The sequence below is a fragment of the Oryzias melastigma genome, linkage group LG19 (assembly GCF_002922805.2).
Source record: "Oryzias melastigma strain HK-1 linkage group LG19, ASM292280v2, whole genome shotgun sequence".
In the NCBI taxonomy this organism is placed as follows: Eukaryota; Metazoa; Chordata; class Actinopteri; order Beloniformes; family Adrianichthyidae; genus Oryzias; species Oryzias melastigma.
In genome coordinates this window covers 24,554,840-24,570,467 of record NC_050530.1, presented here as the reverse complement: position 1 = coordinate 24,570,467, position 15,628 = coordinate 24,554,840, and the positions used below count along the sequence as shown (strand labels likewise).

Here is a 15,628-nt window from a genome sequence, read left to right as displayed (position 1 = left end):
ATACTGCTAAAGCTATCTGGATTCATTTCATTGCTCTTTATTTGTGACATATGCAATGACAGAGTTATATTCTATAGTATTGTAAACAAACAACGGCCCTGCGACAGACTGGAGACCTGTCCAGGGTAAACCCCGCCTTCACCCATCAGAGTCGGGATAGGCTGCGGCACCCTCACGACCCCGAAAGGGACGAAGTGGTCAAGAAGATGGATGGATGGAAGTATTGTAAACAAGCAAAATAATATATAAACAATGTGTGTATAAGAAATTTTTACAAATTAACAAAACTGTTATATTAAAACTTTGTTCTTAAAGATCTTATTTCGTGCTTTTCTTAAACCTTTCACTGTAAACTATATACATAAATAGGATCATATATTACCTTTGGCACACTAAAGAACAAATTCTTGATGAAATAGAAGTTATTTTCGTGACATTTTTTCCCACCTGGAAGTAAGACGACTTAATCTCTGAAGCTCCACCTTTTGCTCCATGTGGGTACCGCCCATTTTATCATATCATCCTAGAGCCGGCCTTGGAAGTGTGTGTGTTTCACCCACGAAAACAAACAACATCCAAACCTTTACAAAGATGGATGTGCTTAACGTAGATCTTCTAAGTGTGCATTCACACCTAATGCAATTTGCACTGCGGAGGCGGCCAGTTATATTAAGTCAAGTCAATGGTACAGACGCGAATTGAGGCGATCTGAAGTCCTGCCGTGCGGATGCAGCGACAGGCGCAATGGTCTGGCAGCAGCTCGATTTGAGCAGTGAAATCGCTGCGCGGCGAAAGGGGTGTGGGCCGCCCGAATTTGTTGTGTGAATCGTGTTTGGTGTGAATGTACCTTAATAGTAGCCCAGGAATTTATTCCAGAAATGTCTCAGCCTCTTGGCAACTATTAGAGATAGACGTCTATTGGAGACCGGCGTTTATCCCACCATCACAGACAGAATAGTGATGGCTAATGTGTTCATTTTTTGGAGAAATTCAGTCAACAAATACAGACACCACCAGACGAACATTTGAGGATGTTTTGAAATGATGAGAACACTGTCTTATGTTCTGATTAACACTATCTGTGAACATTTCTTTTCTCTTGAAGCATCATCAATCTCCTTATCAAAAATCCTCCTCACTTTTACAGGAATCTTTTTCCTGGAGACACGCGCACCTTTCCGTCTGCTTTAAAACCCATGTTCAGACCAGTTCTTCTAATTCGTCACTCACTTTCTTTGGACCTCCACCAGGAAATTGGTTTGCTTATTGGTCCTTTTTCTGCAGCATCTCCTCAACATCGCCAATCTGCATTCTCAGATATGTTTTTAATCCACCCTCAAAATGTGGTGCAGATTTCTCCCCAGAATGTTTGACGCACAAAGTTCAAACACTTACAACACAAATACCACAGATACCAGGTGTACTATAAATCCTTCATACCCGTGAAATACACAGTGTCTTAAGGGAGCCTGGCCAATATTGGAGACCAGCGTCTAACGTTCCGCTTTCCACGTGTGCTGTGAACTTAGTGTAACAGTAACAAACGCCCGTTAGCCAGCGGATATTAGAGACGCCGCCAATAAAAGACGGGACACAATTGGAAGTTATACGGCATTGTGCTTTTGACATGAAAATGTTTTGCCGATCACTGTTGGCGCCTCAGAGAATGTGGTTGTGTGTGCGCCTCGGGGCGGTGCTGCCACGCTTCTGTTCTCGTCAGTCAGCCCATGAGGACCCACTCGTTTTTATGGGGTTGATGGTCAGAGTTTTTAGAGGATTACTCAGAAATGCGTTAACGGATACAAACACTGCTTGAGGTTCTTTATAGTGAGGAATGAACATTATAAAACAATTAGAAGCTGAAAAAGTTGATTTAGCATGAATTAGCTTAAAGAGCACTGAGGATATAAAGTTGAAACATCTGCGGAAGATAGAAATCATGGTAAAAATCCAGTTTTTCTTGGAGAAAGGAACTATGAAACAAGAATTGACGTGGCACGTTCTTTCAATAAGCAACATGTTTAATCTGCTTTTCATTGTTTTCACTCCAATTTGTTTTCCACACTGTAGTGAATCAAGAGCAATCAACTCATCTACTGAAAACAATAGAAAGAAATGGCTTCTGTCGGTCACAAAAAAGAGCTTTCTAACCAAAATTTGAAAAAAATATAAAAGCAAAGATTGGATTTTGCAAGTAAAAATGCATTTTTGAAAGTATATTTTTTATACTCTAATTCTTTGTGGGAGAAAACTTGCTCATCTTTAGACTCATCAGTTGAGTCCACTTCAGTCTGACACGAGGACTTGATCCTTGCTGGCACTTTGGCTTCAATGGGCATCAGTTAGCTCTGTAGTGGAAGCTTCTCGTTGTTTGGTTACGGTTCTTGACTCGAACATCTGAAGGAATGCAGCAGGACTTTGGCAGTCGTTTTCGGATGTTAGAATATTACAGTTATTGGAAGTTTATGAACATTAATGCAAACAATACTTTTATTTATCTCAATGATTTGTCAAATGTGAAATTTGACTTTTTTAATTGACCTGTTTGGTTTCCATCTCTCATTATTTGCTGCTAAAACAATTGTCAAACTTTCAAATGTTGTAAAAGCAATATTTTGTAGAATAGGTGTGGCTGTAAAAACCTGCTGTTATAAACAGTTATGATGTTCTGTAGTAGGAACTTGACCTGTCAAAGTAATTAAACCCTGAAGATAAGTCTTCTTTTTAGATCATCCGTGCTCTATGTTCATTATCAAAAATTCTCCATCCAGTTGTGTTGCATGTCATGGACTGAGTGATCTGGAGCACATTTCGGATGTTTTTCTGTTGCACTGATGCGTTCTTCTGGGTTAAAATGCTTGAACCTTGCTGATTGGTAGGATTTTAGTTCCGTGCAGAAGAAAGAGGGAGGGAAAAACCTCTAAAGTTATTAGACCCAGACCTTTAGGGCTAGCACCCTTCCTTTTTTTACATATAAGAAGCACAGCTCTTTCTGCTACTGGTTACCTGGATCAGGTGTGTTTTGCCAATGAAAAGCTACAGGCTAGTTGGGAAACATGTAGGACATTGAAGCTTGCTTGGAGTTTGATACCTGTGAAAGCCTCTGGCCAGACATCATGATGAATGTAAAGCTCCATTTGATCATCTTCATCTGATCATCTGGTAAATTAAAACGTTTAAAAAAAAACAAAACATTCATTTGAATGCTGTAGGATTGACTGATTTTCCTGATTCCTTTCTCATCTGACAGACTCCTCTAACTGCTCTGTCCTGTCATCTCCCCTGTTACCCCCCCCCCTGCCCCTGCAGGAGTGGAAAGCCTGGTGATTTACTTCAGTGACACTGCGTGGTACGGTATTGTTTTCCTTCTCGTTCCCTGCTTTATTCCACTCTGTTTCCACCCTCCACTCTGTTTCACACTCATCTTGAAATGAAATGAGTCAGTTCTGTGGGATACCACCTATGAGGGTCTGTTTTAAACCCCCCCCCAACTAAAAGAGCTCAACGTGACACTCTTTATCTGATTCATTCTCCTAATTGTTATTGGATCATTTCAAGATCATTTTCATGAATATGTGTATATGTGATTGTGTTTTGACTTGATTTAAAGCCTGACATGTTGGTGACGAACTATGATTGTGACTCCTTTAATGGTTTTTTGGTTAAATAAAACATGATTTTTTAAAGGCAGACGTTTGAAACATGCAAAACGAGGAAAGAGAGGAGAAAGGCAGGAGGTTTGAGGACAGAAGTTTTGTTTCTGAAAGAGAATTAAATACTCTGAAACCTATTTAATTTTCTTTTTAGAAGGAACATTTTAAAGATTTGAATAATTTTTCATCTTTATCTAGTCTCTGCTCTCCAACTGTAGTTCTGCAGGAGTCTCCAGGTTTCAAACACAATGCAAACATTCGGTCTGTAATTGTTGTTTTAACAGACGGCCTGCGGGGCAGAAGCTGAGCAGAAGGGGTTTCATGAGGCGGAACAAATAAGAAACACTGACACTTTGAGTGTTTCTCTGTGGAGACATTCTGAATCATCTGAGGAGAGAATATGGCACATAGGTCTGGAAGTACAGACTGTCCTGCTGATGTTCTCACTCGTTCTTTGTTCTGTATAAATATTGACTTGTTATACATTGACACGTCTATATAGTCTCACCAGAACATCATATCCGGCCCTCGACTTGAGGATTGTTTTTATTGTTACCCCACTGTTTATTCGACTGTGACAGACGATCTGTATTTTTGTCAGAAAATTGGGCATAACATTGGAGTGGAGGGGAAATGCTCCATAGAGGTGGAACAGCAACATTCGGTTTGTCCTGGTCTCTTTTGTGGAAGAAAGAGGGAGGGGCCTTGAGTTAAGTTGAGGAACAACAGGAAACGTGCAGATTCATGAGTGTTTCAGTAAAATGCACTCGTCTGTAGATCACACCAAGTGACTGATCAAATGCAGCGTCTCACAGACTCCCAGATCAGAGTCTAAAATGACTACCGTATTAATTGAACAACAAGACACGGTTAAAAACATCATTTTTTTAAAAACTCAGAGAACCTTTTAATCTGGTTTGTCTGATGTATGAATTATGGTTGTGCTTCCTGACTTCAAACAGAGTTCCTGTCAAATGTTTCATTAAACCACAAAGTAGGGCTGCAGGATATATCAATATTATCGATTAATTTGAATTTGTCGTTTTAGACGATTTATCTTTTGAAAAAAAATCAAGATTTTTTCCCCAGCTCTCTGCTCTCTTGGGCTTCCATAGTTTGTTGTAAAGTCAGCCCGTCTGTATCTTTCAAAGTACAGATATGAAAACTGCAGCTAGCAGAGGAGCTTCTTAAGTGAGGCAGAGAGAGAGAAAAAGCTTGTTCACAAAAAACGAAAGAAAGAGAAAGAAAAGAAAAAACGTCCGTGGCGCGAGAAGCCCCCTCCCCACACACCTCCCTTCACTATTTGTCTCCATGTAGCCTTTAGCTCGTTGGCTGATGCAGCAGTGGGACATGTGTGGATTTTCTACAGGATTCAGCTTGAACCGGAGGATAAAGCTGCTGCTCTACAGCAGCAACAGAACGTTTAATAAAGTGTTGATTTGAAGACAGGACTGTTGTTACACACTGATGCTGCAATAGCTGCTAATGCTAACTTCCTGTTCCTCTGTCTCCTATTATAAACATGGAGGATCAAGGTGGATAACTACAGCATTTATTCATAGTACATTTAATAATATAAATGTAATAATACTATAAATGAAACCACTTTGTACTGTTAATAGATATAAAGCTATAATTAGTAGTCTCTTTGTAGCCGACTGTTGAGTCAGAAACTAGATTTTGGTCATCTGGGTTGTCATCATACCATAAAAAGCAACATCAGTTTGAAGTCTGCTGTCACCAAAATGCTGCATCATGCTGCTGAATGAGTGTAGTGTTTCTCTTTATAGGACGCTTAAGCTAGCGGTAGCTCACAAAACACCGACGACATTGTTCTACAAACATTTTTACAGTTGATAGTTAGTTCCACTTTGTCCGTGTGTCAATTTCCAAAGGAAATCTTCAAATAAAATCGTTTTTTGTTAAAAATATTCTGTCATTTAGAACATTTGTTAAAGAAAGTAAAGATAGGGAGGGAAAAAAAATTGGTTAAAACATAAAATCGAATTTGGAATGAAAAAGTCTGAGACTTGATTTTTGGCCACATCGCCCATCTACACTACAAAGCCAAACTGCTTGATGGATTATCCAAGCATTATGGGTGTTGGATACGTTCTGTTTTTCAACATAATGAACTGAAACAGTCTGTGTATTGTTTTGTTTTGGGGTTGTAACTGAACACTGATGAGAGTTGTGAATTAGTTGAAAAAAGTGGAAAGGCAAAGATGTAGAACTCAACATTTCTGACCAATCACCTGCCTGTAGTAGGTGGGCATTCTGGGTAGTGTAGTCATGTCATCTTATGACTGGTTGGTTTTGTTTAATGTGTTTAATAGTGTCTTATATCATCTAAAAGAAACTCATTTTATTCTATATCATCCTCTCTCCATCCCATAAATTATTTTACAAAATCTAAGACCATCTTTCACAGATTGATCCAAAACTCAGTTTCGTTTTCCTTTTTCCTCCTAGCATGTTTTTGTCAGATGTTTCTGCTCCACATTCAGACGTTTTGTGGTTTGTTTTGTTGTTCCAGTCTCAGATACTTGACTTCTCCAGCCTCAACACCCAGGAAGCACTGACTGCACCAACCCATACTCTGCCTCCAGGTAACCCCACCCAGCCTTCTCCCCCATCAGACAAACTCCTCAACTCCTCCCACTCCCACCAAACCAGCCAGAGACGAGGACACACCAGAAAAACACGCATGAAGGAGCAGTCGGGTCAATCCTCCAGCAAAGTCCTGCAACAGCCCTCCAAGCTCCAACTCTTTCTTCCCAACACCTCCAGCTCTGCTCACACCTCTCCGAAATCCAGAGTTCCCAAGCAGCTGTTTGACCCCCAGAAAAACACGTCGAAGCTCAAAGCGATGGCCTTCACCTCCAGGTCATCCATCCCACCTCCCCAAACCAAAGAGGCATCGAGGAGTCGGCAAGCTCCTCCCTCCTGCTCGCCTCCCGGCTCTTCACGTCTCTGAAGATTAAAAACAGACTGCAAGAAAGAAACGGGGATCTGTGCCTTCTGTTTGGAAGATCTTCCTGCTTCAGCCGAGTCCTCCCTGTTCTCACGCCCACACTCACTGCAGTTCTTAACTTTTTCATTCATTAAAAGTGTTTCCTAGAAATTTCTGACATCTGCTGCTGATGTTTTGTTCAGGAAATGATATTTATCCAACTGCAGGTGAAATCTTTGCATTCTGCCTTCTGCTGCATTTACCAGAAAATTTGCAAAGAGCTTCAGCTTTACCATCTAAAGCGGCAGGGAACCCCTCCAGCTCAGATCCAGGTCGGCTGGAGCTTTATCCTTTAACTTTAGAGACACCAGATTCAACCAGTGTTTCTCCTTTTTTAGTTGTAAGCTTCAACAACTTACATTTGTCCCAGTCTGCAGCGACACAGTATGACATTATTCAGAGTTCACAAAGGACTGATGTTCAAGATTTTTCACTTAAAAAAAGCAAGCTGAGGATCTAAACTTATGGTTTATCTGAGAGCTCTTTTTTTTTTTTTTTTTTAAGTATTATAGCATTATAACCAAGTTATCATTATGTCATAGTTACCACCAATAAATGATTAAACTGATGCATCAAATGCACCAAAAACCTCCCAAAAAAGCTCTGGGATTTTGACACTAAAAGTCCACAATTATAAAATCAGTCAAAACTAGACTTGCTTTCATGCTCACAAAAAAACTTCAAACTTAAAAACAAACTGCAGTCTTTGAGTCCAATCGTTTATCCGTCCATGACATTCAGAAGTCCCACTGTAATCTTTATAACTGTGTATGCAATAAAATCCACCACAAACTCCTAAAGCCGTCCCTACAGAGTAAACCAGATGAGACTACTGAGAATAAGCAAAGAAATGATTCAAAAACACTTTTTCTGTAGGAAAACTAAAAAAAGAACAGCTAAGAAACTACATTTTTGTCATTACCTCTCAGTAGTCTTCTTTTGTCTTTTTATTTGTCTAAAACAGTTTCAGAAGAAGCTCTTTGTCAGAACACAGTGGTGTGAAAAGCAGACTCAGAATTCCAATTTTCAGAATTTACACATTTCTGATCTGACTGTTGACCTCCAGGTGACCCTCGGAAACGACGACTGTTGGTCAAATATCAAAAATAGGACGACATATTTGCTGGCAAAGAGAAAAGAAGAGTATAGAACTTATACACGTTCTAGATTTCCTTGATTTGAGTGAAAAAAAGTATAAATTTACATTTAAATGAATGTTAAATCTTGTGGTTTGAGTTCATAGTTTATTTATTTTGTTTGTTTTAAAATGTAAATTTTACTGTCGTGTCATCTGTTGAGCTTCTTGAACATTTTTGTTGTTGTGAAAATGCTTTTAGTTTGAAAAGTATAACATTTCCTGTCTGCCTTTTTAACCCTTTAACACCTGGGGCGTCGCCGGTGAAACTTAAACACAAACTATTTAACATACGGATATCCATTTAACACGATCGTTCCAGTAGATTGTTAAGGAGAAAAGTGACTCGTCGAGCCGCTTTTATCCTTAACAATCTACTGGAATGATGGTGTTAGCGGTTAATAAGTTACATTAAATCAAAGAACATAAACACTGGAGCTCCAGTGTTAAAAGGTTAACTTGATTTTATGAATAATTTTTGTGCAATATCTGAAAAAAAGTTAATGCTGCTGTATTGATTCTTGTTTATGATAAACTACTGTCATTCCAGTGGTTCAGTTGGATTCACTGAATGGATCAATATATGTTTTTTTTGTCTTAATGATCTCATTTTGAATGCACTTTAAAGCCCCCAAACAGACGTTTCACCTGCTGAGTTCACATTGGGATGTCTCTGAGGGTCAATGCCACAATAACATTATTAACCCTTATTAAATTATTATTTTTGAATATTGTTAAACATTTTAGCCAGTGATGGCTTAAATATGAAAGCAGCTTTGGTTTACTGTTTAGGTTTTAAGTCAGACTCTGTAAGAGTTCACTGGAGCTGTTCATCGATGCTTGTCTGCGGTTGGCTGAGACGTGTCTGACCAATAAAAATACATGAAAAAAGGTGGTATTGATTTGATTTCAGCTGTGGTTCAAATCAATTGTGGTTCATTAGAAAAACCTGAAGGCTTGACACTGAAATTATATATATATATATTAATATAATTTGCAGTCAGAAACATTTGTTGATTTTGGAGAATAAACTATTCCAGTTTTTAGTGTTACCTAAACTGTCCACCATACTTAAAAAAAGCATAATATTTCTTATTTCATTTTGAGAAGCAATTAAAAATGTGATAAAAAAAAAATTGTGATAGATGTACTGTATGTACAACCCCATCAGGTACATTAAAGAGTGTTTTTTATGTATCACCAGTGACATTTCTAGTATTAAAAGGTTAAAGCCTTCCCAAAGCTCTCTGTACATTTAACATCTTTCATCCTAAAACTTCACTATAAATTGTTGCACATCTCTAAATAAATGTTTGTACATAAATTGAAGTGTAAATTGAGCCTGGAGATCTTGAAACAAGTTCTCTAGCTAAAATTGGGTTTCAAATATACCGTCTGATTCAAAAAGTGTTTAATGAAGTCTATTTGTTACATTATGCATACAAACGCGACAGTTTTGGGATCTCAAAATAACATACATAAAATCTCAAAACAGGAATTATAATCCTACAAATATCAAAATCTTTAGGATTTATTTTTGTCTTGGTTAGCCTGTTTTTGCAGAACCAACAGACGTCACTGCAGATCACAACGTAAATGTGAATGATTGAGTTTGTAGAAACAAGGTGCTTTTTGCTTTTAGAATTCAGTTTGGATTGTTTTGGGGCTGTAGTGTAATGGGGATGCCTAAATGCTATTGTAAAATGTAACTACTAGTTAAAGAAATGTTGCTGTTTTCTTATATCAAGCTTGTCTGTTTCTTGATACAAGAGCACTCACCATTCACAAACAAGACTTCTGCTTAAAAATAATATTTTAAATAAAAAAAACACTAGTTTCAAGACAGATTTTGCTTAAAATAAGATTTTTCAAGATCAAACGACTCACCTAGATATTTAAGATCGATTGTCTTAAAACAAGTCATTATATTAGCTTACTGCAAAGTTAATTGTGTCTTAAATCAAGGGTAATAAGATATTTATGTTAAAAACTAGACAAAAATAGTGAGATTTTGTGTTTTTGCAGAGAAAGAACTGTAGATAATGAGAAACAATCTAAGACCTGTCAAAGCTTTGATTTTAAGATATTATTAAATTCACTTTATAAATTACACTGCCATTTGTATGTTTAAATGTACTTAACACAAGTACATTTGGCATTTTAAGGTATTTAGTTAAATGTTTTCAAGTTGAAGATGTAAGTTGCCCATTGATCCTTTTTCCTGTCATTTTTTGGTGGTTTTAAAATTCAAGTGTCTTGCTCAATGAATCATGAGTTTGAGTGTTTATTAAGCATTAGAGGAAGGGTCGATGATGTTTCATCTTTGTTTTTTTAGATCCCTACTTTAGAAAACTGCTTTTTATGATGAAACAATTTTGCACTGGAAATATGAACAATTCCATTCACCGCATTATAACCAATCACATCGTGAGTATTTAATTAAGGACCTCGATCAACATTGACGACATATTTGACATTGATGTGTGATGATCTAGTCCGTGCGGACTGCCCGCTCTGGGGGGTTCAGACCGGTAAACCTCACACAGGAGGATTTCTGCTGCCACAAATGTGACAGGTCAGCTGAAAACACTGACAGATGTAGAGGATTAGATAAATGGAAGACTTCCTTTCTGAATCAACTTAATTCTATATATACATAAAACAAATCTTGATTGTTTTAATACTTGATGCCAAATTAGGAGTCCTGGACTCAATAGTATGTTGAATATTAGTAAATTAGGGTTAAAGACAAACTGAAGAACGTCTACATTTTAAGGCTGTACTGTGATCTCCTGCCCCTGAAATGAGGGATCTCTGCATATCTCATGAACCAGTGCAGACCACAAGGAGCATGAAGGAAACTGGACTCAAAGCTGGAACCTTTACCTGGCTCCATGAATCTGGAAGATAGTTGTCATGGTAACGAGGCGTAGCAGACCCAGGAGCTGTAACCCGGAAGGATCACGGAAAGCGGAATGAATAACTCTGTATTGTCTGGTGGATATCTGATGACTTGAAGCAGGAGCGGAGTTTCTGTGGCTGCTGGACACGGTGGAACTGAGATGAGGCCGAGTGAAGGATCAGCCGTGCAGGAACCAGAATCCAGAGGTGAGTAGCGTGGAGACGTGGCGTGACTGGTGGCAGGGTTCCAATGGGAATCAGGACTGGATCCAGGTCAGCTCATCTGGTGATGGTGATAACCCCAGAGAAGGTAATGAACTGGTGGTGAATCCTGCAGAGGGCTCATCCTATAGTGTCCGGCGTGATGGGATGAGTGCAGTCAGGATGAAACCACGGGAACCCGGGATCACCATGACAAGGTGGTAGTGAGCTGATTTCAGGTGTGTAATGTTTGAGGTGGAAGTCAAAGTTACATTTGTTTCGTGGTTTAACCCCCTAATCCAACCTCTTAGGACTGAGTATCAAACAGGGAGGCAGTGGGTCCTATTTTTTTTGAGTCTTTAATGTTCCCCTCCAATGAAAATCCAGTTTTTAGAGTTGTTAACATATCTGTATGTCATTTTTCTTCTGAAGGTGAACAAATGTGATAAGTAATCATTTTGTTTTTGCCTTTTTCCGAGTATTTCTCCTTTTAAATCAATCAAACTGTCTTGGACAGACTCTGTTTGAATGAATGATCTTCTTTCCATCAACAGCTCTGCTGCACATGCACTAAACCCTCATCTGTTCCTAGTGTCTAGTTCAGGTTCTGGAGAAGAGAAGATGGTATCTTCACATTGACTGCAGTCAAATGAGCCGCCGTTCACATTTCTGTGGTCAAATCAGCATCACTGGATTTTTGGTGTGAGTTTCATCCAATACTTACGGTAGCAGGACTGAGAACGCTGGAAAATCTCCACCAGACTCCACGGAGCTTCTTGATGTGACCACGGAAATGTGAACGGCGGCTCATTTGACCGCAGTTGGAAAGGATTGTAAATCAATGAAAGAGCATTTTGATGTTAGCTTTGATTATTTTATCAAGAACTCTGAGAAACCAATGATTGAATGTATTGATCACAGTCAATAAACATTGGAGAATTAGCTAAAAGAGTCTTTGGTGAACTGGAAGGAGAAAGAATCAGGATTTTGGAGGAAGTTCTGTCCATGAAGATCTTCACTTCCTCGTCCAGCTGACATCCGGATCAGAACCATACGGCTGGACATTACCCAGATTGATGGATGTTTTTACGTAGCAGAAGATTTACGCTAGTGAAACATAGAGGAGAGTGGGAGGATCAGGGGCGGAGCTCCAAAAGCCACTCCCCTCAGAAGAGATTTTGACAACAGAAGCTTCAGATCAACATGAAAAATGGCTTTTTAAGACATTTAGGTTGTTGGATTTTGGTTAAAAACTTCATAATCATAATTAAACACTACTGGGAATGATTTCAGTCTTCAAGTTCTCAATCAGACTAATGCAAATAAAAAAGCCAGAGGAACTCACTTCAGTACAAGAGGCTGGACCCAGAAGCGACATAAAAAACAAACTTCAGTTAGAGAAGGCATGTCTATTTTATATTTAATACAAAACAAAGAAAAGGGTAAATATTTTCTGACCAATGAGAAGGATATACTGGATACAAGAATGTCACAGAGGTGCATAACATTAGGTGTTTGACAGAAATGTCCCAACAGTGGTGCATGATGGGTATTTGTTTACATGAGGAGTTGTGGACATACTTAGAAAAGAATCACAATGAATCTGCCTCATTGTTTCAACTGAACATCATTTACAAATCCACTGACCTAGTCAGAACACTTCAGTGTTTATGTATAATTATAGAGATTTTTTATTCTTTGTTTTTTAAGTCAACTTCAAAATTGAGAATATTCAAAATACACTTTAACCTCACTTAATTCTTTTATTATTTACAATTGTGTACGAGAAAAAAGATTACCCCCCCGGCCCCCATTTTTCTTTTCTTTCATTGTCTTTTGACATCTCTGCAGAGTCGATGGTAAAAAAATTGTACTTTGTACACTTGTGTTTGGACTCCCCGACCAAAGTCCCATCCGAACCTGGACCCCCGTCCAGACTGCAGCCCCCCACCCCTATATGGATGTACTGTGGCTTGCATCAATGGCTTCGGGTATGTGTCCTGCAGAGACTGGCTGGTAGGACATTGGCATGGGTGTCTTGCCAGGGCTCTGCCGGAATAGCCCCCCGTTGGGGGCCCTGTGTTTGCACTGCAGGCTGCCGCTGAGGCTGGTGCTGCTGAGCGGGTGGTGCGGGGGCAGTGTGGTGCTGCCAAGGCCCTGGGACAGGGGCAGCGTCCTGCCTAGGGTCCCCCCATGAAGAGGAGGCGGAGCCCTCTCCCCGGGAAGGAATGTAGTCACAGCGAGGCCCGAGGGAGGGTAGTCCCGCATGGACTCGGGTCCCTGGACCAGAGCAGCCTGGCTGTTGATGTCCAGCGCAGAGATCTCGATAGAGGGGCCGGGGATCTGCTTGTGGACCAAGTCCTCGTCCAAAAGATTGTTCATTCGGCGATGCACCTGCTCCAGGTTCACCTCTTTGTCCTAGAGGGGTGGGGAGGTGGGGGAGGAGGAGAGGGGGAAGGAGGGACACAGAAGCTGAGATTGGTGACAGGCTAGTTTCTGCTGGTGATACTCTCTGGTTCTAAAAAGCCCGGAACATTCTGGATCCCAATAATCAATCACGGAGTGCACATTAACATCACACAGACACTCATGATAAATGCAGAGCACGAGTCAAACTGTTCAGCTGAGGGGTTTTCACAGCTGACACCTATTTTGTTGGAGAGCCTCTGAAAACAAAAGACCATTTTTTTTATCACTTTTGTTACAGAAACGACCTTTAGTAGATTTTTTTATTTACTCGATTTTATAAAAACAACAGAATTTGTTACCTATCAGAACCGTTAATGCAGATTTTAGCTAATGCTGCATTTCCCCAGAATTCAGTCATGAACACGCGGGAGGATTTCTGATCCACTCTGATGAAAATGATGTTTTTGGTGTTTTTAACACGTTCTTGTTGCATTTTTCTGATGATGGAGGACATAAATTAAGAAAATTAAACTTAAAATTGCTTATATGAGTATTTCTTTAAATAGTTGTGAATGCGGGTGGAAGAAAATATCGATTCAATGATATATTGCGATAATTTATTTGGCAATACTTGTATCGATTTAAAATACAGCCATGGATATATGTCATTATTATTTAAAACCAAACAAGTATTTCTTACATCTACAAAAAGAATTTGGACTCTTTAAACACTTTTAAAATCCAGCTAAAAACCTTTTATTTTGCCAAGCATTTTAAATTAAACTGTGTTAATTTGGGCTTGAGATGATTGTTTTCTGCAGTATTTGTCCTTTGTGTTTTTAGCTTGTGATGTTTTTGTCTTTTATGTTTTAACCTCTAAAGTTTTTTTTTTTATGTTTTTCACCTCGGAAGTTTTTGTCGTATTTCTTTTTACCCTGTGAAGTTTTTGTCTTTTATGTTTTTAACCTTTGAAGTTTTTATCGTTTTTCTTTTTGCTATTACACACTTTTAATTGTGAGTCAGAAGCAGATGAAAAAAGCCTTTGAAAAGAGCATATGAAGAAAACACAATATGCATTCTTCTCCATTCTGATGCATCCACTTCCAGACAAAAAGATCCATGAACATCTTTGTTTTCCAGGTCTGAGCTGGAATTTGACTCAAAACTGTATGATTGGATTGCTCCAATATTGGTAGACATTTTTGTTCCATCTGTAATGTTAGCTTGGGGCTGTAAGGGGCTATATGCTAGCAGGATAGGGTGTAAACAAAGAGCTCTCAACAACGTGGAATGGAAGGGGGAGCAGGGAGGTAAAATCGTTATGAACTTGTTCTCTGTAAAAACAATGTCCTAAAAAATGAAACTTTATTTTGTTAAAAAACGGCACAATCCTGTTTAAAGACTGCTAGGAATGCTTTGAAAATAAGTCAAAAGATGATCAGAGTGGGTATATATTAAGAGCTAAATGTATTTTCATCAACGGCTTCAGCACTATTGGGTGTGAAGTCCAGCATGAGCTGCATGTCATGTGAGCCCTGAACCTCTTTTTCTTTTAAAATCAGGCCCACCTTTATAGAGAATTCACAAAAAACCACCTTACAAGAAAAAACGTCTGTTTTGAAGTAGGCCAGTTTGGCTCAAGCACTGGACCCGGTTCAATGCACTATCCTATTAGTTTTTTACCAATACCCCTTTACACTCACACGTTAACACACACAAACATCAATATATACACAAACAACCACTGTATACACATGTACATGTACATACACATACACACACAAAGAGTTTACAGTAAAAAGAACTGTGAGCTGCTTCTATAGCTGTTCAAAATCAATGTTTGCTAAATAGAATATTTTGGCAATTATAGCTGAAAGTTTAAACCATTTTCCTATTCTGTATGCTTGGATTACCTTTCACTGACAAATTAGTGCAACACACAGTGTGACGACTTCAGCACAAACACACCAAGCATAGTTGGGACACAAGAGCTCCCAAGGTGCATTCACACTGAACGTGATTTGTGCGACACATGTGCGTGGCCCGTCCCTCTTTCAGCAGGAAGCAAATTCACTGCTCGTCAATCGTCAAAAAATGTGTTCCTGAGGTTGACACTGTTGACACTATTGTTGTGAATAGTTCTATAAAAACATTGGTAATCACGTCTCTATGTCTGGTTCATGAGATTATTCAAATATTTCAGTCACTGGGGGCTTCCATCTCACTCTGGGGACTGTGTCTGGATGACAGACGCTTCCATGGTGTTTCTGTGACTCTGTGACTGAGTTTGAAGGCTGTCCCGCAATAACCCAGGAG

General features: G+C 39.1%; 2 protein-coding genes across 10 annotated transcripts in view; one reads left to right on the top strand and one right to left on the bottom strand.

Moving 5' to 3' along the window:
* Window positions 1-8,692, top strand: part of ccser2b (coiled-coil serine-rich protein 2b) — a 36,263-nt gene extending 27,571 nt beyond the window's left edge. For 3 of the 7 annotated variants that reach the window (XM_036217006.1, XM_036217005.1, XM_024284278.2), the window contains one exon: window positions 6,190-8,692. In XM_036217006.1, coding sequence (XP_036072899.1) covers window positions 6,190-6,630 — 441 coding nt within the window. In that variant the 3' untranslated portion in view covers window positions 6,631-8,692. Of the gene's footprint in view, window positions 1-3,309; window positions 3,350-6,189 lie in introns of all 7 variants that reach the window. The other 4 variants (XM_024284282.2, XM_036217008.1, XM_024284280.2 and 1 more) reach the window with 3 other exon arrangements.
* A 3,605-nt stretch (window positions 8,693-12,297) lies between these two features.
* Window positions 12,298-15,628, bottom strand: part of grid1b (glutamate receptor, ionotropic, delta 1b) — a 458,806-nt gene continuing 455,475 nt past the window's right edge. For all 3 annotated transcript variants that reach the window (XM_024284275.2, XM_024284276.2, XM_024284277.2), the window contains one exon: window positions 12,298-13,321. In XM_024284275.2, the coding sequence (XP_024140043.1) occupies window positions 12,882-13,321 (440 nt within the window). In that variant the 3' untranslated portion in view covers window positions 12,298-12,881. The remainder of the gene's footprint in view (window positions 13,322-15,628) is intronic.